Source organism: Phyllostomus hastatus, unplaced genomic scaffold (genome assembly GCF_019186645.2).
Source record: "Phyllostomus hastatus isolate PE091 unplaced genomic scaffold, TTU_PhHast_1.1 phas_contig_34, whole genome shotgun sequence".
Classification (NCBI taxonomy): domain Eukaryota; kingdom Metazoa; phylum Chordata; class Mammalia; order Chiroptera; family Phyllostomidae; genus Phyllostomus; species Phyllostomus hastatus.
The window spans coordinates 45891519-45914854 of NW_025333857.1; the positions used below are offsets into that span (position 1 = coordinate 45891519).

The 23336-nt window shown below is 52.9% G+C and overlaps 3 protein-coding genes across 4 annotated transcripts; all 3 read right to left on the reverse strand.

Annotated features, from left to right (window-relative positions):
* Nucleotides 1-1225: 1225 nt before the first annotated feature.
* RPP25L (ribonuclease P/MRP subunit p25 like) lies at nucleotides 1226-2965 on the reverse strand. Its single transcript, XM_045840670.1, has 2 exons — nucleotides 2896-2965; nucleotides 1226-2041 (listed from the first exon to the last, which is right to left on the reverse strand). The coding sequence occupies exon 2, from the start codon at nucleotides 2003-2005 to the stop codon at nucleotides 1514-1516; it is 492 nt and encodes a 163-aa protein (XP_045696626.1). The 5' UTR covers nucleotides 2006-2041; nucleotides 2896-2965; the 3' UTR covers nucleotides 1226-1513.
* A 1473-nt stretch (nucleotides 2966-4438) lies between these two features.
* DCTN3 (dynactin subunit 3) lies at nucleotides 4439-10468 on the reverse strand. The gene is made up of 7 exons (XM_045840508.1): nucleotides 10330-10468; nucleotides 9010-9094; nucleotides 8234-8320; nucleotides 6624-6707; nucleotides 5603-5661; nucleotides 4932-4991; nucleotides 4439-4765 (listed from the first exon to the last, which is right to left on the reverse strand). The coding sequence occupies exons 1-7, from the start codon at nucleotides 10423-10425 to the stop codon at nucleotides 4676-4678; spliced, it is 561 nt and encodes a 186-aa protein (XP_045696464.1). The 5' UTR covers nucleotides 10426-10468; the 3' UTR covers nucleotides 4439-4675.
* Nucleotides 10469-11190: 722 nt separating this feature from the next.
* On the reverse strand, nucleotides 11191-17645 carry ARID3C (AT-rich interaction domain 3C). Of its 2 annotated transcripts, XM_045840808.1 has the most exons (7): nucleotides 17334-17645; nucleotides 15488-15560; nucleotides 13564-13747; nucleotides 13098-13387; nucleotides 12353-12535; nucleotides 12007-12096; nucleotides 11191-11540 (listed from the first exon to the last, which is right to left on the reverse strand). In XM_045840808.1, the coding sequence occupies exons 1-7, from the start codon at nucleotides 17643-17645 to the stop codon at nucleotides 11440-11442; spliced, it is 1233 nt and encodes a 410-aa protein (XP_045696764.1). In that variant the 3' UTR covers nucleotides 11191-11439. The 2 variants fall into 2 exon arrangements, with proteins under 2 accessions (XP_045696764.1, XP_045696765.1); XM_045840809.1 differs by lacking the exon at nucleotides 12353-12535.
* Between the last annotated feature and the right edge of the window lie 5691 nt (nucleotides 17646-23336).

The window sequence follows — 23336 nt, forward strand, 5'->3', positions numbered from 1 at the left end:
CCCCAACTCCATCTTCCCCAACATCTCAACCCCTCCTGCCCACACTCAGCCAAACATCACTTCAGCACTCAAATTACTTAGCCCATCCTGCTACAATGTGAGCTTAGAAGAGCCCTAATTCTGTGCCTTCCTGGTGACTAGACACCCAGGTGACTGGACACATTGAAGACCTCAAAATCCAGTGGGAAGACTTATCAGGGGAATCACTTTGTAAGTTACATATAAATGTCCAACCACTAAGCTGTACACCTAAAACAGTGTATTGAACATCAACTGTAATTGAAGAAAAATCCAGTGGGAGCCTCAGTTGGCTCAACTCTTCAGTCTGCCACTGCCTACAACCCTGCTCTGGTACTGGCAGCTCCCTGGCTATCATTGCAATCTTTACCTCCCTCCTTATGACCCTGACCTGACTGTGATGAATCCAAGAGACTAAGGCCACGGTGAGACAGAAAAGAGCACCAAGAGGTAAAAAAGCAAGGATGAGACCTGGAGGGGAGATATGGGATTGAGGTGTTTTCTTTTTTTAAAGATTTTACTTATTTTGGGAGGGAAACACTGATGTGATATGTGAGAAAAACATTGATGTGCCCCAACCAGGAACCAGACCCACAACCCAGACATGTGCCCCAACCAGGAATTGAGCCAGCGACCTTTGTTTCCAGACCGACCCGCTGAGCCACACCAGCCAGGGCTGAGGTATGTTTTTAAGATAAGAAAAAGCATGTTTGTAAGCTGAAGTCATTAATAATTAGGCAATTAATATGTACACAGCACTGTATGCCCAGGTGGTATCTAAGAGTTATATGTCTGCATTTCTACCTTCTATCCTCATAAAAACCCTATGAGGTAAGCACTATATCCTGTTTTATGGATGAGATCACTAAGGCACAAAGCAGTGACTTGCTAATAAGCTAGAGGCAGAACCAAGATTCAAATCCAGTCTGGTGTCTGACACTATAATCATAAACACTATAATATATGCCAAAGACAGAAAAATGTCTGACCTGGCAAAGTCCCTAAACCAGCCAAAAGCACATGGTAGACCACCCAAAGGTCTAGATATAGTCAGGTTACGGCTTGAGGCTTATTAATGCTTCTAGATCCTCCCAGCACTAGCCTGAGCCTACCATTCCTGTCTCTAGCCTGTGAGCTCCTGGGGGACAAGGACAGAGACACCTACCCTCTTAATCCCACCTCCACACAAAGGCCAAGCAGAGACTCATGAGATAAACCAGCAGAACCTTTATTCCCTAACCCACTCCCTGGACCCCTGTCAGAAGGCAGATCAGAGGCACTGTAGATAGAAGGCAGAGTAAGCCCTTCTTAAGCAATCCAGAACCCAGGCTGAGACCCCTTTCAATATGCCAGAGGGAAGGGGAATCAGAACAAGGAAGCCTACTTCTGTGGATTCAAGTCTTGTTGGGGGTGTTGAGCAGTAACAGAGGCTTCTCAGAGAAGGCACAGCCATCCTAGACATTCAGGCCTGGATAACAGCTTGCTCAGCAGGTCTTCAGGACCGGGTATCTCGGGCCCTTCTTCGGGGCCGGGGGCCATAGCTGGAGCTAGGTGTGGGGCCCAGGCCAGGGGGTGCCCCTGGGGGCTGGTAGCCACACTCATTGGGGTCCAGGGGGTCCCGGCTGAGCAGTACCCACACTGCAGGTACATGTCTGCGCACTGTGAGAGGATCTAGGCCTGTGTCCGGTGAGGTCGGTACCCAGCTGTCCTCAGTCTGCAGGAAGCGCAGCTTGGTAAGCTGGTGCAGGCCTGGTACCCGCCGTTTGACGATCTCAGCACAGCTGACAGCCTTCCCTGCAGCCCGGCCAGAACCTGAGAACACCACATGTCTTGCGCTGCCGCCCTCCAACCGACCCAGTGCCAGCCCCAGCAAGTTGCGGATTTTGCTGCCATCTCGGACCCGCATCTCCAAGGTATCAGGAGGTAGCTGGGGTATTGGGGAAGGTGCTGGGAGTTCCACAGAGCCAGCTTTCCGGTAGTGCTCCATCCTGCTAGCTGTTGGTTCCGGGAATCTGGCTGCCCACTGCAGGGAAATATCAGAAGAATGCTCAGCAATGTGCCCCAGGCCATCCCCCCAATTCAAGCTCTCCAGGACAAAGCCCTGCTCCTCAGGCCAGATTTACCAAGAACAAGACCAGAGCCCCTCACTGCCAGCTTCTCAGGACAGGAGTTATGCCTGCCTCACTTTGGGAAGGTCTATAACCCATAAACCCCCATTACCCGGGACAGGGCCATAACCCTCCCTCCGTCCAAGACGGAGACAGAACCAAATTCCCCAAACCCTGGGCCCTTCAAGACAGGTCCAAGCCCCCTCACAGCAGGGGCATCCCAAGCTCCCTAGTATTGGGACCAGGCCGCCCTCATCCTGGGCTCCTTGGGACAGGGTCCAGGTCCTCACCCCAGACTTCCCGTGAACAAGACTGAGGGGTGCTCACCCCAGGCTTACCAATGACAGGGACAAGGCTCCCTCACCTCGTGCTTCTAGGGGCCAGGGCTAAGCCTCTACACCCCAAGCTCCCCAATGCACGAGACAAGAGCCCTCATCAAAATGCTCCTCAAAGACAGAGCTGACTCCTCCCTCGCTCCGAAATCCCCAGGACAGGGTCGAGCACCCCTCACTCTGAGAGATTCCCAGGGTCATCCCCCACAACCCAGGTCACTTGAGAAACTCAGGACACAGGCTTGACGCGGAGGGTTGCTTAGGCTACTCCTGACGGGCCCGCCGGCCTCGGCCATCTGCACAACCGCGGGCCACCCCCAGTGCCCCTCCCCGCACGGCCAAGGAGTTGTCCTCTCCTGCCCCACGCCCTCCTCCCCCCGCCCAGGCGCCCCGCAACTCCACTAGGTTCCGACTCCCACCGCCACGGGTGCACTCGCCTCAAGCTCGAGCCGGAGCCAAGATGGCGCGCAGGGCGGGAGCGCGCTAGTAAGGCCGCGCCAGCCGGGCGGGAGGGGCGGGCCTGGGGGCGGGGCCTGGGGCGGGACCTGGGGGCGGGACCTGGGAGCAGGAGCCCCAGGGCCTCGGAGGAAGAACTGAGACGAGGAGGTGAAAACACGCTCAGTCTGTGCTGTGCTACCCTCCGGGAGGGGCACTCCTATTGGGGTGGAGAGAACCCTGCGGAGGAGAGGAGCGGCCATCTGAGGAGTCCCACGTCCGAAGGATGAGAAGGATTTGGCTTTTAGAAGATGGCAGTGATGGCATTACTAGTTGAGAACACTACAATAGCAAAGGCGAAGCTGCGGGTTTCACTTTGGACATGGACAAGAGGTTGCATTTGGAGTGGCTGCTGCTGCACGGACGAGTACCTTGGTCACTGAGTTCTGAACTTTGACCTCATCCGGTAGACACTGGTGGGCCAAGGGGGATTTTCATCAGGGGTCAGTCAAAATAGTTCATATGCACGGCTCACTCTGGCCACAGTGAAGGAGGGGGTGGAATGGGGAAATCGGGCCACAATCGCTGGTGACTCCTGGCCGCTAGTTCCCAGAGGTGTAGCCAAGGAGACCCATCAGGTGCCCAGCCTATAATATTATGAGTGCAGGTGCCCAGCACTCAAATATTTGTTGATTTGTTGAAAGAATAAACCAGAGAAATGGCAGTGGGAATGAAGAAACGTAGATTAACTTGGGAGATATTAGTAGGTAGGTGAGGTGAGGAGCTGGTGACTGTTTGGACAGAGGAGAGAAGAGTCTAGGATGACACCCAATTTTAGGCTTAATTCTCTGAATTTTAGATGCCTGTGAGACCGTGTGGGTTGGGTGATGGGGCCGGAAGTTGAAAAGGGGTCTGGAGAGCCGGCACTCCCTGAGACCACAAGGGGGCAGCAAACACTTGGTGGAGTGAGGTGGCAAGCTGAAGCCCGCTCTCTCATCAGGCTTCCTCCTTCTCATTCCCCAGTGAGTCCTCCCACCTCGCCGCCACGGCCTCCACCCTGGCCAGACTCCTGTATCTAAACCTCTCTGGTCTTCCCTTCTTGGCCAATAGCACTAACGAGGCTACCAACTGAGAAACTTCCAGGATCCTCTCTGCCTTTGCAAACGCTGCTCCCTGCGCTCTCAAACCCCTGTGCTGCCTCCTCCATCCGTTTCTTCTGTGTCCCAAAGGACCCTGTGCCCACCTGGCAAGGCTGCCCATTTCCTTGATTCTCTCACAACAACCTGTTCAGGGCAGGGATCAGGTGGATCCTGTGTCCTCCCCACCTGGCATGGAATCTGACATGAAGAGGGAAACAAGTGAATGTTCCATTCACATAGACCAAAGGAGGACATTTGTCTTCCTGAGAGCCCTGCACTTCCCGGACAGCCAGACCAGGATGAGTGTAGCTGCTGGTTCAGTCACGAGGAAGACTGACAACTCTTCCCTCCACCGCTTCCATCCTCACCTTCCTCCCCACCCTAGACCAAGAAGCAGGCACACTTCTTTAGTGATCTCTACAGTTTATTGTCACTGGAGTAGGACACTGATGAGGGGAGGGAGGGAGTGCAAAGAGGAAATCTCACATGGCCAGACCTGTGACCTCGGGGCCCCACCTGAGTGAGGACAGGTAGTCTGTGAATCCAATAAATACAGAGCTGCCTCTGCCCTGCTACAAGGGCAGGCTGGCACAGGGCCCCAGAGCCTGGCTGCTCTGGCTCACCCCGGGATGTGGAGCAGCCATTACTCCTCTGCTGGTTTCACTTGCTTGGCGGCTTCCAGCTGACAAAGTAGCTCATCCCACTGCACAAACTGCTTGGAGAGAAGCAATGTCTAGTTACAGGTCAAGGTGAAAACAGGAGTCTGAGTAAGCTAGTGCAGATATCTTGCATCTGCCAAAAGGGCAGGGGAACAGGCTGGATGGGACGGGATCAGATGAAACAAAAACACAGGGTTTCGGGCAGCACTCCTTGGGGGCCTGGCTGAGCAGAAAGGATACAGTTTTGTTGTATTCCTCCAGAAGAGCCCTGGACTCCTCAGTGATCTCCACACATTGGTCCTGTGGGGTGTAAGAGAAAGGAGTCGGACAAAGCTCACACTTGCCACTAACCTTCGTGCCTCATCAGGGCCCTCACCGCCCCCGCCCTCCCAGCCTAGTGAAGGTGATGTTAACCCCAGAGCCAAAAGGAACAAATTTCTAAAGGGGTACTTTGAGGCTCCAAGATGGGCACACTAACGGCAGTCTTAACGCTGATAGAAGGGGTAGTGGACCACATGTTTAAGGAAACATTACTGCTAATGTATGTCTCCTTGCCTGTCCTCTATTTCTGAACCCTTTTTGAATTTATAGTAGACCCTGGGAATAGTTAAAATAAATAAATCAATCAAAGAAGCTCCTCCACCCGCAGTCAAGGACACACTATCCCCAGGAATTCTTGGATACCTCCCAACATCAACCTTTTGGTGTCTCAGAGTAGCCCTACTCTGGGAGGCAGGAGATCTGGATGTGGCTCTAGGTAAGTCCCTTCCCTCTCTAAGGCAGATGGGAGATAAAGTATAAACCCCCAACTAGTGCTGATATCAGAGGAGCCTGAGGCTATTTCCCCAAGCAGCAGGGGTAGGGGCTAGGAGCCTCACCACCTCCCCTTCTAGTCCTCTCCCCTCCCATACCTGCTGCTGGATGTGGACCTGGGCCAAGCGCTGCAGGCAGGCGGCATGCTCAGGAACGGCTGTAAAACACAACGCACACTGCCCGATGATGCTTGTGCCCTCCCCTGGGACTGCTCAATAGTCTATTAGGTCTTTGGCAGGATTAGAGTATTGAGTGGAGAAACTAAACAAACGCCAGGCTTCATCGACCGCTGCAGCTAGAGGTGGTGGTGGGGCTCCCTGCTCACCCCAGTCTTCCTCTAGGACCCAAAAAGGAGGGGAAGATACAGGCCCCTAGAAGACAAAACCTTGGGGTCCCCAGAGTTGACCCATACCCCTACTCTAGTACCGTAAGTAGGAAAAGGTAAAAAGAGCTTTGCCCATCACAGGATCTGTCCCTTTGCACTTGGCCCAGTGGGACCAGGTCTGTCTGTCCTAGGGAACAGAGAGCCTGCAGGTAGGCTCAGGATAAATGCCAGGTCCCTAAGCTGGCCACCTGCAATCCAACACCCGAAGCCTTGGTCACCATGCTAGGCCCAGAGCTTAAGGCTGTCAGTTGCTTAGGAGGTAGCTGATTAGGAGTTGGGAGGGGGAGCTGGGAAAAATACCTCCAGAGACAGACAAGATGGATATCTGAATTCAATTAAAGTCACTGTCTGCTTGTCAAAACCCAAGCATAGAGACTGCTCTTAGCTGTGTGGCAGGTAGAATTCACACATATTCATATCCCTGGCAAAGACTCTTACAGTAAGATCTGGGCTCTGCAGCACCCTGAGGACAGATGCTGGGAGGTGGGGTAAAAGGCGGAAGGAATCTCCAGAGGTGGGGCTGCTGGGATTATACTACTGTCCTTAGGCCCAAATTATCTGGGGTTCTGAAACTGAGCTCTCTGCCCTGGCAATTTTAGTCCCAGTGCAGGGGGCAGCTACCCCCAGGGTAGAGGTAAAGACAAGGGGCAGAACTAGCATGAGCCCAGGGAACCTGAGGTGCAAGGAAGTCTTGCCCATCCACCCACCTCTCGGGCAGAGTAGTGGAAAGGTACCTTTGATATGAGCGCTGTCCAGCAAGGGCACCAAAGCCTCCACCTGCTCCAGGAGTGCAATCTGGGAGAGGATAAACTGCTCCTCTGAGGTATAAACAGACAGGATGGTTGCAGTGAGGGGAGCCTGGGCACTGCTACTCCAGTGCAAGAGACTGAGAACCTGGCAGGGGAGATGGCTGCATCCTGGAGCTTGGGGTAGCTGTTCTGCCCACTGGCCCCTTCTCTAAGGGCGCATTCCCCCATTGGGCCCCCACCTCTTGTGAATGCCTCTGGTCAGACTCATCTTGAGTCCAAGGAGCCTCTGAGTTTCTCCAAATCCCACCTTCCTCCAAATTTTAATTCTAAGGCCTCATCCTCTAGCCTCCTAGCAACAAATTCATTGAGCCTCTCCTAGGCCACAGGAGACAAATAAATTCAGACTTAGGTCCCCACAACCAAGAGCTCCTGGGAACGGAAGGTCTGCAAGAGGAGACAAGGCAGACTGCCAGGCAGGTTCTACTCAGTGGCTCTGGAGAACTGGGACAGTAAGAGAAGAGTCCAATAAGGAGAGCGTGACCGTGCACAGGGGATTTCAATGGGTGCAAAGAAAGGGAAGAGAACTAAAGAAGGGGGGACTGTTATGTCAGGTGTTTGGAGGCAAGAATACTTGTTAATTAGTAGAGGAAAAATAATTCAATTTGCCAAACTGGAGCAGGGATGGCACAGGAAACTGAGCTATGTGGGAGGGTAGATCCAGCAGACTGTAGAAGGCTTTGAATGGCAAGCTAATGATTTAGAACTTTATCCTAGCAAGGAGAGAGAGACACATACACACTCTGAGTTTCCAAAGTAGACCAAGTGGCATGTTGAAAATGTGTTTTGGAGAGAAGCTACTGGACCACATGCAAGATGAGTAGGACAAGGGTCAAGAAGAGGACTTAGGAGACTGCAACAGTTCATGTGTGAGGGGATGGACACTGAGGCAGTAGCTACAGGGAGGGATGGAGAGGCTGGACTAGAGTCAGTCCTGGAGAAGATCTGAACTTGATGCTTGAGCCATAGCAATGGCTCAGGGACACTCTAGTTCACCATGGTATACTTCATACATAGGATAGTTGGACTGCAGTAAATGATCATCAAACATCTTTTCAATGTATGAACAAACACAGGTGCTTGGAAAACCCTACCTCATGGAGTAGTTGACTAATGAGCAGACATCACCTAGACCTCTGACATCCCAGAGCTTTCTCACATGGAAAAAAGATGTTGAAACTCATGCCAATGTTCTCCTCTCCTAAATGCAATACTGTCTGCTCCCACCCTTTCCTAGAAGCTCCTCGGTCTAGTGAGCAGAAGTGAGGAAGGTTCTAAAGGAAAATCCTAGAGGTAGGCCATTGATAGAACATTGGAACATCTTCCACTGTGACTAGCACCATGGACTACAGCTGGCTCAGAAGTATACCACACCCAATACCTACTAGAGAACCATGGGATGACCTCTGGCCTCAGCCCAGATGAAAGCCAGAATTCCAGACAGCAATTTCCAGAGCTTTATCCATTAGGACTGGCAGGAAGGCCATCTCTGTGCCCAAATTCCCCCACAACCCATATCCCCAGATGCATGTGCACACCTGCTAAGATGAACTGCAGCTTAGAGGCATCAGGTATGGCAATGCGGTCAATGTACTCAGGATCCAGGTATTTGATCAGGTCTTCAACTAGAAAAGTAGGACGATGGAAAATGGAATAGGGTTGAATAACAAGGATCTGTTTTATGAAGGATATTGGGGGAATGGTCCACCTTGGGGAGAGCCTTGAGTGAGGAGCTGACACCCACAGTGTCTATTAATAGGCCTTTACCAGGACCCCTTTCCCCACTTCCCTGTTTCTCCCCCCTGTTCACCAGCTGGCTGACTTCAAACTTTAAAGCTGGAAGCATAATGGCCTCCACCACCCTGGGGCCCTCAGTATTCCCACTGACCTATGTTCATCAAGGGTGGAAGGCCCTGTGCCCCTCAGTGCCACCAAGACAATCCAGAGCTTTATCTGATTTCTAGTTACTGAGCAGGTTGCTAGCTTTGATACAATCAAAAAGGCATGGCTGAGCCAAGGCCAGGGCCTAATTAAATTCCTGCCTCTGAATCTTGCCTGTGGAAATCCCACACCGTTTCTCCCTCCTTCACCAGAGGGATCTTTCAGACAGAGCTCTTATCCCATAACTTAGGTCACTGTCATGGGCTTGAAGTCTAACCACAGAATAGAATGCACACCCCAATTCACCATTTCAGCAGGGAAATATCTTCACATTCTATATCCCCAAAGGGCAACTCCAGTGAAGAAGGGTGAAGGTCTCAGGAAGTATAGGCATTGAAAAGAAGACAGGCAGGCACCCCATACAAACACTTACTCTTTTTGTAGAGAATCTTTACCCTCTCTCTCTTGCTGGCGATATTCCCCAAAGCTAACTGCACCTTGAGCAGGCCATCAGCCACCTGTAAGGGTAGTAAAAGTTATTTCCGAGATTCACCACCTGTCTCAAGGATCTGAAGAGGTAAAGAATCCTCATTTCCTCAGATTCCCAAACCCTTTTGCCTCAGAAATCTAGGTTGGTTGCTTTCTCTTGTATTAAAGGAGATGCAACCCCACCTTCTGTGAATCCTCAGTGGCAAGAGGGAGATAATCATGTTCTTGGGGAGTCTCAAGTCTGGGGAAGGTAATGAATGATTTTAGCGTTTATGGGGCTCTACCAGATACTATATATTCCCTGGTTCCTACCTCTCTGACTGAACCTACCTAGGCTTTAAGGAGAGAGGATGAAGAATTCCAACATCAAAGGGCTGAACAGATGGAGAAGCAATGGAAGTGAATGATCTCACCCAGGTTTTAGGACAGAGGGTGAGGAATGCCAAAATTCAAGGGTCAAAAATATGGCAAGGCAAATAAGACTGAGAAGCAGCAGCTAAAGAGGTAGGAGGAAAACCAAAGGGTTAGCGTCGTATATGTCAAAGGGAGAGAATGCTTTAAGAAGTCAGTCTCACTCAAATGGGACACAAACTGCTAGTGACAACCAATTCCACAAGCGTGTATGTGTACAAACAGACATCATTACCTCCGATGCACTTAATTCCAAGGTATTCCTGACACTCCGCCTTCAGTGAAAGGTCTTCCCATAGTAAAAACGGCAACTGATCATCGGAGTTGTCAAAATTCAGTACGTGGTGTGAAGGAGTGCTGGTCCATGTTGGAACACCCAGTATCCTAATCTTGGGCCTCTCAGACCTTACCTCTCATTCCTCAGGGACTTCCTTAAGCATCTCTCTGCTCTGTCTCCTCTACGTCCCACGGACCTCTTTCTGCACAATTCATTTAGCAATTAATTACATAGGGCTCCATGACAGCCCTTCATTGTGGACTTAGGCTTTTATTGGAACTTTCATTAGTCAGCTTTCCCAGGGTGTTAAGTCTTCCCAACTGCCCCGAAAGGGTAGAGGCAGAGTCTTAGTTACAGTTCACACTAAGCCCATTTCGAGCGGGATTAATAACCAGCAGTTCCCTACATGGGTATGGACCCCGAGAGTCCAATGTGCTCCGAAGGTCTTGGACCATTGTTATTTTAAAGGCCGGAATGCGGACGATGGGATTGGAAAGTCATCGATCCCGAGGCTCACGCCGGGAGACCGCCCTTGCTCTGCCTCAGAAGGAGACCACTGGACCCAAGATCGCTCACCTTCCGCGAGCCGCGCGACCCGCCGGGTCCGTACACCCAGCGTTCCAGCTCCTCCACCCGGGCCTGTAGCCGTTGCACATCGGTCACAGCCGCCATAGCTACCGCCCCGCCTCAGTTGGGGAATAGCCAGGGGCGGGACGTCCGTCCAAATAATGAAGTCTGGCCAATCCAAATGCACGGGCGCCCCTCAATACGGGAAGTGACGCCACGACTGAGGCCTTCTGTGCCGGAAGCAACGGGCTGGGCCGGCGAAAGGAGTCTAAAGCTGTCTGGTTACCTAGGCAACGGCTAACTGTCAGGCTCTTTGCCATCCCAGCTCCTGATTGTCAAGACCACCTTTGCATTTCTTCTTCTAATTTTAGGATACCAAAGAGGTTTCCCCACCTCATTCCCCGAAGTTGCGCATATAAATACACCCATTAATCCACGACTGGTCCATTCCCGTAGATCAATAGGAGGCCCTGTGAAATACCATAATCTTTTAGAGTCTAATAAGGTTCAAGCGATTAAGTGTCTTGCCGAGGGCATCTCAGTACTATAGTGGCAGAATCAGAATTTGAACTCGGGCAGTCTGATTCATGAGACCAAACTCTTCTACTCTCACGGACCTTTGTTATTTTGTCTTCCCTGTGAGAACTCCTGGCTTAACGCAGCCTGTGTATACCACACCATTCCTTCCCATCCCCCAGATCCAAACAAGTAAAAGAGGCACTGGAGAGGGAGGAAATGCAGCTTTATTACCCAGACATGACCTGAGGGACACCTCCTTCACAAGGCCCCAACCCAACCCTTCATCTGGCTCCTGAAGAGAAGAAGCAGGTCTGACTCCAAGAGGTAGGGTCCTAGAGATGACATTGACACAGGGGGCATTGGAGGCAGGGCTCCTTGGTAGATGCTGGAGTTGGTCAGAGAGGAAGTGCCCTCCCTTTACAATGAGGTAGATGTAACATCAAAAGAAAATTCTTTGGCTTCAAGTCCATGAGGGGTGTAGTGGTCACCTCCCAGGGTTGGGTCCTAGGGTGGGCCCCCTGGAAGAATAAAGGTGGAGAGGGTGTCTCCCACCCCTCCCCCCAGCAATGGGCTGGCACTCTTAATTCCAAGTGAGAGCTCTCAGGGTGAGGTGTTGGAAGCAGGTCCTGTAGGGGTTGGGGGTGCAGGGTTAGTTGGGCTCTGGGAAGCTGGCACAGGCTGACGGCGGGCAAAGAGGATGCCTGACAAAGGGGTGAGGAGATGATAGAGGGTGAATACAAGCAGGAGGGATAGGGCGGGGGAACAGAAGGAAACAAAAGTTAGTGACCTGACTGCTAGAACACCGCACACAAACCTCTGCCACAAACCAATCCAATGAAGACCAAACCCTTTGGTCAGTTAGAGACTCATATGCCAATATAGATACCCTCGAACAGGTAAACAATAAATATTTACACTGATACACGACCATTGACAAGGTAGACATCCCATGGTACCCATGCTAGAGAGGTCATGCCTTGGACCCCATGCCATGTAGACAGACAGTCCCTCCAACCCATGCCAGTGGAGCGATCCCCTGAACTTCATATTACCCATGCAAGTGTGAATATCTCTGAATCTCATGCTAGAAGAAAAAGTCTAAAGTCCCCATGCCAATGTAAATACCCCTGACCTCATGCCAATGTAGACAGTCTGTGGTACCCATACCAGTGTAGACCACCCCGTTGATCTCTAGTGCCATGTTGATACTGCTGATACCACTGCCTGCCAGATTGAGAGGCCCATCCAGCCGCTCTTCTGTCCAGGAGAGGGTAGGGGAGTCACATTTTTGGGAATCAGACTTCAGATTTTCAAGCTCCCCCTCCATCTCTATAAACGTCCTCCATCTCAATAAACGTCCTCCAACTCATTCTACTTCCACCCTGCACTGGTAATCACACAGTTGTCTATTGAGGGGGTCTATCTGCCCCACCTCCAATGCTTATTAGGTGATGCATCTGTCCTCCCACGGTACACAGGCCCAAAGACCTATCAGCAGCAAGCCCCTCCTCACCCCTTAGGGGAACCTTGCCATGGGGCAGGAAACCGTGGTGTGCACCAGGTCGAGGTGAGTCCATGGGCCCCATCAGCACAGCCCTCTTCTCAGGAGGCTCCTCTGGTGCCAATTTCTCCCGCGCAGGTCCCAAGGCCAGGCCCACAGGCAGTGCCAGTCGAGGGGTTGGAATTCCACTCTCCTCTGGAAGAACAGGTCATTCAGCTCCCCTGGCCCAACCAACTCAATCTTTGCATATGGTTCTCCCTCCAGGCCTGGGACCAAAGGAGATCGGTCATCCAAGCTGAAGCACCAAGTTCAATCTCCACTCGCATCCAAAGTCTCAGCCTATAGCCTCTGAACTGGAGGGCCCAAAAGACCAATGTAAATGTCTAGGTTGGTCCAAATCAATTTAGAGGATTTCCTTGTTCTCAGTTGTTAAGTAAACCAGATCACAGGAGGCACAAACCACATGCAAATAGGAACCATGAGTGGACAGGTGTGGAATGGAATGGCTTTTGAATAAAGGACCTTCAGTCCCGCGCCACAGTAACCCTTACTCCAGAGCTTCCAAGGCTTCATTGACACCAAACCTCAGGAGCCCTAAACTTTAGGATGCATTAAATTTCAGAGCCCCATCAGTCCTTACTGCCCCATACCTCAATGCCTCCCGCGTTTCAGAGTCCCCATATTTTAATATTCTCTGTGTCTCAGCGTACCCCTAGGTCTCACCGACCTCTAAACCTCAGCCCCTCCCCCTTCACACCTTTCTTAATAGGGCTTGGGCTCAGCTGCGCGCAGGCGTGCGCCGGCAGACCGGAGGCGGAGCCCTGGGCTGGGCGGGCACCCGGCGTGGGCGCGAGCAGGGCGGAGCCAGGACCCGAGGCCGGGGCTGCGGTGCTCCGAAGGGGCGGGCGGCCCAAGCCGAAGATCGGGGTGGCGGTGTAAGCTTGACGACGGCCTTCGCGGCGGTTGCTGTCGATGGCTGCCTGGAGCTCCCCGGGAGAGCTGAGCGCCCGCGTTTCGCACTCGTATGGGTACAGGTACTTCATGTACCTAGGGGCCGACGGGATCTGTGCACGGGGAAAGCTGGGCCCCGTTGATCAGGGCCCACACCCGAACGCCCGCCCAGGGTCCCGCCTCGCCCCGAGGCCGGGCCACTCGCGCCTTGACCCCTCCCATCCCGCCCTCTCCGCCCCCTCCCACCGCCTAGGCCCGCGCGCCAGGCTCACTGAGTGCGTAGAGTGAAGGCGGCCGAGGTGATGGTGGTGGGCAGGCTGAGGCCGCGCGTGACCTCCCGCCACACCTTGCGGTTGATGACTTCCACCAGGCCGCCTTTGGCTGTCACCAGGCGAAACAGCGCGTACAGGTCCAGCACCTGCTTCGCCATAATGGGCACGCGGTTCACTGGTGTCCCTGGTGGGGGTTGGGCAGAAGGTCAGGACTGGAAGACTAAGACCCAGTCTGCGGGCGTCCTCGACGACTGAAGAAGTCAGCGGCCTGGACGAGACCGGGATAGAGGGAGGGACCTGACGAAAAGAGGGGGAGAGGGAGGGGCAGAGAGGTGGCGGTGTGCCAGGCAGAGCCCACGGCGCCCAAGGAAGGACAGGAGGCTAGACTAGGTGTAGGCAAACTTCTGTAAAGGGCCAAAAGTTAAATGTTTAAGGCTTTACAGTCCAAAGGGTCCCTTCTGAACCCCACTCTGGCACTCTAGCCTGAAAGCAGCTGTGCAGTTGTGTTCCAATAAAACTTTATTTACAGACCCTGAAATTCGAATTTCACACGTCTGAAATGTTATTTGTCTTTTAGTTTTTTACATTATGTAAAAACATAATAACCATTCTTAACTCGCAGGCGGGTAGATTTGGTTTGTAAGCTTCAGTTTGCCCACGCCTGGCACAGACCGTAGGAAGGACTTCCCGACAGTGCTGAAGAGCCCAGCTCCCCTAAGCAGCGACCCCTGTGGCTGCAGGAAGCCCGAGGACGGCGGATGGGAGAAGAAGCAGCCCCTGCCTCGGCTCGCCAACTCCACAGCCCGCACCGCCCCCGCCGGCCAAGCCTGACAAAGGGGCCTGTCTGCGCTGAGCGATGGGCCCCAGTTAATTCCTTACCGATCCCGTCCCCTTCCGCTGCCGCCTTTGGACCCGAACAATTAGCTGCGGCCTGATTAATGGGGGAAAATTATCGGCCCCGCGAGACCCCCTCCCCCTGCAGAGGGAGCTGAGGGAGGCAGACTCAGGGGAGGCAGAGCTCTGGGCCTGGTGGGGGAAGTGCTAGGACCCGCTCAGACCTCCCTAGCCAACCTCCAGTGGAGGGAAGACCTCAAGGAAAGAGCAGGGAAGGTGCAGTGGGACGAGAATGACTAGGTCTCCCTAAGGAGCAAAGGGATCTGGGGCCCCACTGAGGATCCCTGCTTAGGAATGGCCCTGTAAGGGGTGCTGGGTCTGGGGTGAGGTTCCGGAGGGACTTTGGCCAGCTTCCGCACTGAAGGGGCGGGGAAGGGGGGGGGCAATGCAGCCAGTTAATTAGCAGCTTATCAGGCCTCGCTCTGAGTGAGTTAATTAGCTTTGTAGAGAGAGATAATGAGTCAGTCTTTGGACACACAAATCTGGGGAGAAGCCTAAGAGATGGACTGCCACCTGTCCTGACCCCCTGCTGGATGGACCCTTCTTGCATTCTCTTTCAGCTCCAAGATTTCTGGGAAGGATTTTCTCTTCCTCCATAGCCCCAACTCACATGGTCCCCGGCCTACCCCTTGAGAAGTCCTTCCTTCAGTGTAATCCCAGTCCTTCTTGTTGTAGAGCACATTGGCTGTCCCCTGCCTGGTGCAAGGGGAAACTGAGGAGTGACAAGGCTGGAGGAAGGGTCAGCGAAAGAGGACCGAAGGTATTCCCAGTCCTCTATTCTTGGGAAGCTCCCCCCACCCACCAGACCAGCCTCCCACCAGTTCCCCATCCCACCCTCCCAATTGATCCCACACTCATTAACCTGCCAGTGGGCTGGCCACTAATTAATTGCTGGGTGGAGGAAAAGGGCAGGGTCAGAGGTTAAAGATGTTATTGAGGGCCCAAAGGATAGGTGCTGCCAAGCTCAGGCCTCTGCAGAGAAGACCCAACCTGGTAAGTGGGGGGCCCTTCCCTTCATCACCCCACTCACCCCTCTTCTGCATGAAGCTAAACAGGTCATCCAGAAATTCCTTCCTCTTGGGGTCTGCATCGAGCTCGTACAGCTGGGGAAGGACTGAGGTCATTTTCCAGCTCCACTCACCCCCCACCCCCTGGGACCCCAACTCAGGTTGTACCCTGAATAAGGGTCCCCAGCCAAAGGGGTAGCTTGGGTCTGAAATGTGGACTCCCAGACATTAGGGTGCAGGTAGGGGCACTTTTTTTCTAGTACACACAGAGACCCTCTACTGGCTAGTGGTGTCCTGTGTGGGTCAAACCACCCATCTCAGGTGTGGGAGAAGAGAGGAAGCCATGGAGGCTAACTTGCCCTCCCCGGCATGCACGGAGTGCAGGGAGGGAGTCAGGCTGGAGCTGTGCTCCACACTGAGGAGACTGACAGGCTTATCTGCCTGGCAGGCACTCATTCACTGTCCTTCATTCCTGCAAAGGCTTCCGACTGTTCGCATCTCTGCATGTCAGGGCTGGGGATGATGACTCTAACCCATCCCTCAGACAGGATATATGCTCAGAAGCTTCTGGATTGAAACCTGGAGCCCCTCAGCCCACCTTCTGGTCTGATCTCCTTCCGGGGACAGTGACCTGCCCACTGTAGAAGCTGCCACAGAGGCAATGGCCCTGTGTCACCCAGAACCTGTGGGGTCAGGACTTGAAGGGCCCAGGGGGTGATCCCACATATTCCCAGTCACGTAGAGCCCCACCTCCCATATCATCTCCCAAATACCCACCAGGAAGGACAATCCCTAGAGTAACAGTCATTTACCCAAGAGTAAGAGTCCCTGAGTAACACCTACAGGTAACAGTCCATCCCCCAATAAGAACTCTCAGTCAAACAAACAGCAAAAATCCCTCATAACGCACCTCAGAGATTCACCCTTAGAGCTATGCTCCTACAAGAACTGAGCCCTATGTCTTAGATGGATGCCCACAAATAACACACACACTCTCCAAGTAATAATTCCCAGACTATACCTAGGAGAAAGAGTTGCTACAGCCATTTCTCCAGAATATTACAGCCCTGAGTAACACTCCTTTTTACACCAACACCACAGAGTGCTAACTGCAGATGAGCAGTTCTGGAAAACACCCAAGGCCAACACCCTACAGGTGCCACCCCTAGAGTCACAGCCCTGCAGAATGCTTTCACAGTGACGGCTTGGAGTAGTGCTTTGGAATAACGTCCAGATGGGTTCTGCGGGAGGAAGAACTCAAATATGGCCCTGTGAGTCAGATCTAGTCATTTCCAGCTGCACAGGGGCTCGATATTGCCCTGCGGCTGCTGTGGCCCTCACAGGCTGGGAACTGTCACCCACAGAACTCCGGCCAGGGAGACGGTGTGAATGAGGGGAATCTGATAGGAAGACAGGAGGGGGGTATCAGCTTGCCAAAGGGGTGGCAACCTCCATTCTGCTTCCAAAGGCAGAAGAAGGCAGCCCAAGACACCCCCACTGATCACTGAAATATGACCTTGTCACTTGCTGTGTGAGAAGGTAGGGTAGGATGGTGCTGGCATTGTAATTCTTAGTCATTAGATTCCCCTCCCTCAAAAGAATTCTTAAAGGCTCCTACACCCTTCCCACTTTCTCTTCCAGCCTCACCAAGATCCTCCAATCTGTCAGCCTCCATGTTTCTGGGTGTCTTCAGCACTTCTCAGTGTTTGCCTGTGTACTTCTTTCTGTGTCTCTGACTGTCTAGCCTTCACTCTCTCTAGGTTTCTGGTCTCTGTCTTTCCACTGTGTAGAGGGCAGACTACTAATCACCAGGCTGTTTTTGCCCAGAGACGAGGCAGACCAGAGGGTCTGACATTGAGGGGGTCCTACCTGCTTGAACTGTTCCTCGTAGGTCCACTCATGGGGCTGAGGTCCAGGGGGCTGGCCAGAAGGTGAGCTGGGGCCCCAGGTTCCTGGACGACTCTCCTCAGCTGCCTCTTCCTCGGCCCCGGCTTCCTCCCCCTCCTCATCCTCTTCAGTATCCTCCTCTTCCTCAGCCCCAACCTCCCCCAAGGCCCTCTCTGGGGCCTGCAGAATCCGGAGGCCAGGCAAGGGAGGCCGGGGTGGCGATGGGCGTGGAGGGGCCAATGGCCCCACCCCCTGGGCCAGGCGGGCTGCCTGCTGCCTCTGCAGGGCTTCCATGACGGCTTCCAGGCGCAGTCCGCCCGCGGGTGGGGTGGCTGGCACCAGGCGGGGCCCCGAGGAAAGGGCCGTCTGTGGGGGAGGGAGGGCACTATGGGTGTTGGGCCCCGCTGCTCCCACAACCCCCAACGCAAGGGGGGGTGGTGGTCATGGATTCAGGGAAGTGCAGGGGGTCATGAGGAGAAAGAAAGATAGCTTTTCCAGAGATTGGTAGGGAGGTAGAAAAGAGAGAGCGAGCGCCAAAGAGACAGAAATGGGCATTGACCGAGGACAGGTAGAGACCGAGCAGATCAAAGAGGGTGACAAGGACCAAGAAGCAGAGAAGGGGAGAGTGAGAGAGCGCGATCTGACTCGGGGTGCGGGGGGGGGGGGATGACAAGCAACTGTGGAGACAGAAAGGTTGATGGGACGGGGAGACAAGGAGACTGAGAGGGACCGAGATGGGAGAGGCCGAGATCTCAGCCAGAGACGAGGATGGAGAGACGGAGACCAGGAGAGGTGAGACTGGTAGCGACACCGGGCAGAGAGACAGGGGAGGTAAGAGAGAGTGGGGAGCGAGAGATACATATCAAAGACCTGAGTGGCAGGCAGTCCAAAGAGAGAGACACAGACGGAGAGACAATTAGTGAGACAGGGACTGAGAGAGAGGAGACAGACCGACGCGGCAGGAGACGGAGACGGAAGAGAGAGGTTAGAAAGAGATGGGGTGAGACAGTGGATAGAAGGGGAGAGACGGAGACACAGGGGAAACCGTCCGAGAGACCCGACAGAGACGCAGAGAACTAGAACCGAGGACGCGCAGGGATAGAAGGCGGCGGGAGCGGAGCCCAGGACGGGCACCGAACCAGGTGGGCAGGGGCGGCGGGGTCTCGACGCCCACTCTCTGGCTCCTGGCACCCCGCGGCCTCACTCACCTGCCTGGCGCGGCCCGCTGCCCCCGGCGTCTCCACGGCTCTCCCTATGCAATGCCCGCCTCTCGGGCGGCCCCAGCCTCCGCTCGGTTCCCTGCGCGGGATTCCCCGCTGTGCGCTCCTGCCGCCGTGCGCTCCTCTGACCGCGGTGCGCTCACGCCGCTTTGCTAGCCGCGGCCACGGGGGCGGGACCCGAGAGGGGCAGGGCGGGCGGGGACACAGGGAGAAAGGCCTCGGTGGGCTCTGTGGCTCCCAGCCCCCCAACAGGTGTCTCCCACCCTCCACACCGCCAGATTCGTGCGCGGGCGGGGGGGGGGGCGCTGGAGAGCTGCGGGGAATCGTGCAAAGGAGTGGGGAGTCTACCTACCGCTACTGGACTCAGGACCAGGGCCCCGCCCAATCTCACAAGTCATGCCCCCTAAACCCACACTCAGTGAGTGCCCGCATTCACACACAAACGTGTTCACACACCAACATACCGTGTCACAAGTTCAAGCACACAGCTGCCCCGTTTCACATATGAGTTTCATGGCCACTAGAGAGCCAAGGGCCCGTGATCATGAGGTGAATCAGTCTGCAAGATGCTGGGGTGAGTGTGGACAGACGGAAACTTCTCCCCATGTCCTACCCAGGTGTTGTCCCCAAGTGCATGCACGCTGCAGTTTGCACACTAAATGCACATGGTGGCGGACTCACGCCTGTGCACACACAGAGGTCTCTGCACTGATTCCACACCTGCAGCAGGGTACATGTGCTACACGGAGATACACAACTGCACAGGTTTTTTTTTTTTAAGATTTTATTTATTTATTTTTAGAGAGAAGGAAGGGAGAGAGGGAGAAAAAAGTCAATGTGTGGTTTCCTCTTGCGCACACTACTGGGGACCGGGCCCTCAACCCAGGCATGTGCCCTGACTGGGAATTGAACCAGCGACCTTTGGTCCACAGGTTCGCTCTCAATTCACTGAGGCACACCAGCCAGGGACTGCACAGTTTTTTTTTAAAAAGCTCTTTTGATGCTCTATTACCGACATCTTCAAACATATGAACAAAAAGAGTGAAGAGTATAATGAATCCCTGGTACTCATTGCACATTTCAATAGTGATCAGTATTTTGCCCATCTTCACACACACCCTCCACACGTGTGCATGACTCCCTGGTCTGTATCTCCACCGCTTCAGCCAACTGATTCAGGGCTACCCCACCCCCAGTTATACTCCAGATGCTGCTCCTTATTTGGGGGTCCTGAAGGCAGGTCACAGTTCTGAGCATCCTGGACCCCTCTCCTCTCTGGCACCCTCATATGTCCCCCAGTTTCTTCCTGAATACGGGGGAATCAACCTGCCAAAGCAGGAGGGCCGCCTGAAGGTGAGAACACGTGTCTGTGGGGGTAACACCTGGCATGGCTGTGGAACTGCTGTGTCAATCCAGCACCGGAAATATATCCCCTGACCTTACACCCAGTGGGGCAAGATTCCTCTCAGGTACATTTCACCAAGAGGTAGAAATTCAGGCATGACTTTTGCTTTCTTTCTCTCGCTCCATCCTCACCCCAATCAGTCTCCTCCTCTCAGACCCAGCTTGCCCTGGCCTGAGCCACCAGCTCTTCTCACCGGGATGACATCCTGCACCTGCCCTCCTTGTCTCTAGCCTCCACCGTTGTCCCCAGCCCAGCTCCCACTGGGGCATTAAGTCTTTGTTCTCTTTGGCCCATCCTTGGCCACACTGAGGCTCAGTCCTGCTCACACCTCTGGCTCACTCCAGTGCCCTCCCACTCACATTTCAGACCTAAGCGTCAGACTCTTTTCCCACTAGTAAGCCTTGTTGATCCAACCACCTTCAGTACGGATGTCCCCTACCGCATAGCATGTAGCTTTGTGTGGTAAGTTCCGGGGCAGTCAAACCCCTTCCTCTCCCCGGCCCGCTCTAAGGCTGGCGCCACAGAGGGGAGAATCATTAAATGTGCAGAGACAGACAAACTTGCCCTGGGGCCCTCCTGGGGGACTAGAGGGCAGGGGGCAGGGATTTGTGGAACTCCTGTACCCAGCTTGCTTCTCTTTCCCCACACAGCTTCCCCTGGCTGCTCGAAGAGCAGGTATCCAGAGAGAACGATGTAAAGATTCCTTTTGGAAAGGTGGAAACTGGCTTGGGGCATTCCAGTTCTGAGAGTTTGGAGATTGCTTTGCAGGAGGTTGAGGGGGAGGAGAGGGGCAAGGGACTGGGCAGCTACTTCCAAAGGAAAAAGAACCCATCAAACATAGTAAGCCCTCCTTTGGGGTCTGAGCCACGAGTGGTACAACTGGAAAGGGCTGAGGGGAAGGAGTAAGCCTAACTGGGACCTGATTTATCTCTTCTCCTCTGCGAAGAGAAAAGGCTGTCTCTCACACCCACACATAACCCCCATCTGATCCTACACCTCACAGAGACAAAGATGAGGAGAGACACACAGACCCAGATCTCCGTGTTAACTAGCGGCCACTGTCTGCTGGGCACTGCTGGACACAGGCGTAAATAAAGTCCTGGTTATAAGGGTATAATTTCAGTGGCGAATGTTGTCAGATGAAAGGAAGAGACATAAATGAATGAAATAAATGAGTGAAACGAAGAGACATAAATCTGGGTTGGGAGAATAGAGAGGGAAGGGCATATTAGTGACCTATTACTGTTTAACAAGTTACATGAAAAAGTAGCAGCTTAAGACAACATTTACTTTCTCACAATTCTGTTGATCAAGGATCTGAGAGTGGCTGAGCAGGATGGGTCTGGCTCACTGTCTCTCGTGAGGCTGTAGTGAAAATTTTGGCTAAGGTCGTAGTCATCTCGACTGGCATGGGAGGATCCATCTCCAGGACGGCTCGCTCACATAGCTGCTGGCACGAGGCTGTTCTCCGCAGGTGGGCCTCAGGCCTGAGTGTCCTCCCACCATGGCAGCTGGTTTGCCTGGGAAAGTGACCAGACTAAAGAGGTGGCAATGCTTTTTATGGTGTAGGCTTGGAAATCACACTGTCACTTCTGCCATATATGATTTGTTAAAAATATATCACTAAGCCCTGGCTAGGTGGCTCAGTTGGTTGGAGTGTCGTCTCTTACACCAAAAGTTTGCTGGTTCGATCCCCAGTCAGGGCACATATCTGGGTTTTGAGTTTCATCCCCAGGTGGGGTATGTACGGAAGGCCAATAGTCAATGTTTCTCTCACGGTGATGTTTCTGTCGCTCTAAAATCAGTTGGCATGCCCTTGGGTGAGGAATACATATATATTCTCCACCTCATAGTCAAGGGTAAAGGAATTAGGCTTCATCTCTTAAAATATCAAAAACTTTATGGAGGTATTTTAAAACCACTGCAGAAGGGCTCCTAATAGACAAATGTTAAGGGAAGGACTCTGAGCAGAAATTGAAGGGGGTGGAGAGCGGGGAGAAAGTCATGGAGGTACCTAGAGAAAATTACGGGCAGAATAGCAGATACATATGTCTTAAGGTGGAAGTTTGATTGACATGTCGGAAGAAAAGCAGGGCGGCCACTGGGCTAGAACAGGGTTGCTGAGGCAAATGGGCGGATATTTGGTCAGAGGTAACATGGGCCCTGGAGTGGGTTCCTGGAGGCAGTGAAAAGACTGAATGATATGGAAAGCTGATAGAAATGCCCAAGCAGAGAGTGAAAGGCTGAGTCTGGTTGTTGTGTGCTGACCTCTCCATACTGCGGGCAAGGATGAGAACCAATTAAGAGGCCATTGCAGTAATCCAGGCAAGAGATGATGATGGCTTGGACCAGTGGGGTAGCCATGGAAGTGACAAGAAGTGATTAGAGTCTGGATATGTTTCAAAGATAAAGCTGACAGGATCAGTTGATGCTTTGAATATGGGATGTGAGAGAGTAAGAGCTACCCAAGACGACTCCATGGCTATTGGTCTGGGCACATGGGTGAGCTGTGGTGTCCTTACCTGAGACAGTAAAAGACTGCAGGAGATACAGGGTTGGGAGAAAGCAGTTTATGTTGTACATTTCAAGTTTGAGATGCCAATTAGACAACCAGGTGGAGCTGCCGGCAGTTAAATATATGAAGCTGATATCTGGAGCTTCATATCTGGCTGTGACAAGAAATTAGGAGTCAACACATATAGATGGTCCTTAACATCCAACCATATTGTTGCAAATAGCAGGCTTTTCTTTTTTATGGCTCAATAATATTCCATCACATTTATTCAGCCTTGAAGGCATTATGCTGAGCAAAATAAGTCAGAAAGGCACTCTGGTTGGTGTGGCTCAGTGGATTGAGCACTGGCCTGTGAACCAAAGGGTCACTGGTTTGATTCCCTGTCTAGGGCACATGCCTGGGTTGCAGGCCAGGCTCCCAGTAGGGGGTGCACAAAAGGCAACCACACACTGATGTTTCTCTCCATCCCTTTCTCCCTCCCTTCCTCTCTCTCTAAAAATAAAAAATCTTTAAAAAAATAAGTCAGAAAGGCAAATACTCTTATGTTCTCACTTGCATGTGGAGCATAAAAAATCCAAACTCTTAGAAACAGAAGACTGGTGGATGCCAGAGGCCCGAGGTGGGTGATATGGGTAAAGGTGGTCAGAAAGTATAGACTTCCAGTTATAAGAAAAGTAAGTCCTGGGGATGTAATGTAACTATAGCTAACAATACTACATTACATATTTGAAAGTTGCTGAGAGTGTAGATAACTTTATTTTTAACTATGTGAGGTACTAGATGTTAACTAAACTTATTGTGGTTATCACTTCATCATACTCATGTATCACTGTTGTACACCTTAA

Bases quoted from the DNA above. Each gene is read 5' to 3' on its own strand.
- RPP25L (XM_045840670.1), bottom strand. From the start codon at position 2,005: ATGGAGCACTACCGGAAAGCTGGCTCTGTGGAACTCCCAGCACCTTCC.
- DCTN3 (XM_045840508.1), bottom strand. From the start codon at position 10,425: ATGGCGGCTGTGACCGATGTGCAACGGCTACAGGCCCGGGTGGAGGAG. The intron at 9,095-10,329 runs GTGAGCGATCTT...CTACCCTTACAG, and splicing joins GGTCGCGCGGCTCGCGGAAG to GTGGCTGATGGCCTGCTCAA. The intron at 4,766-4,931 runs GTATCCTTTCTG...ACCTGTAACTAG, and splicing joins TGGAGGAATACAACAAAACT to ACATTGCTTCTCTCCAAGCA.
- ARID3C (XM_045840808.1), bottom strand. From the start codon at position 17,645: ATGGAAGCCCTGCAGAGGCAGCAGGCAGCCCGCCTGGCCCAGGGGGTG. The intron at 12,097-12,352 runs GTGAGGAGGGGC...TCTCCTGGACAG, and splicing joins TGGCAAGGTTCCCCTAAGGG to AAGAGCGGCTGGATGGGCCT. The intron at 11,541-12,006 runs GTATGGGTACCA...CCCCTTTGTCAG, and splicing joins CAACGGGGTGGTCTACACTG to GCATCCTCTTTGCCCGCCGT.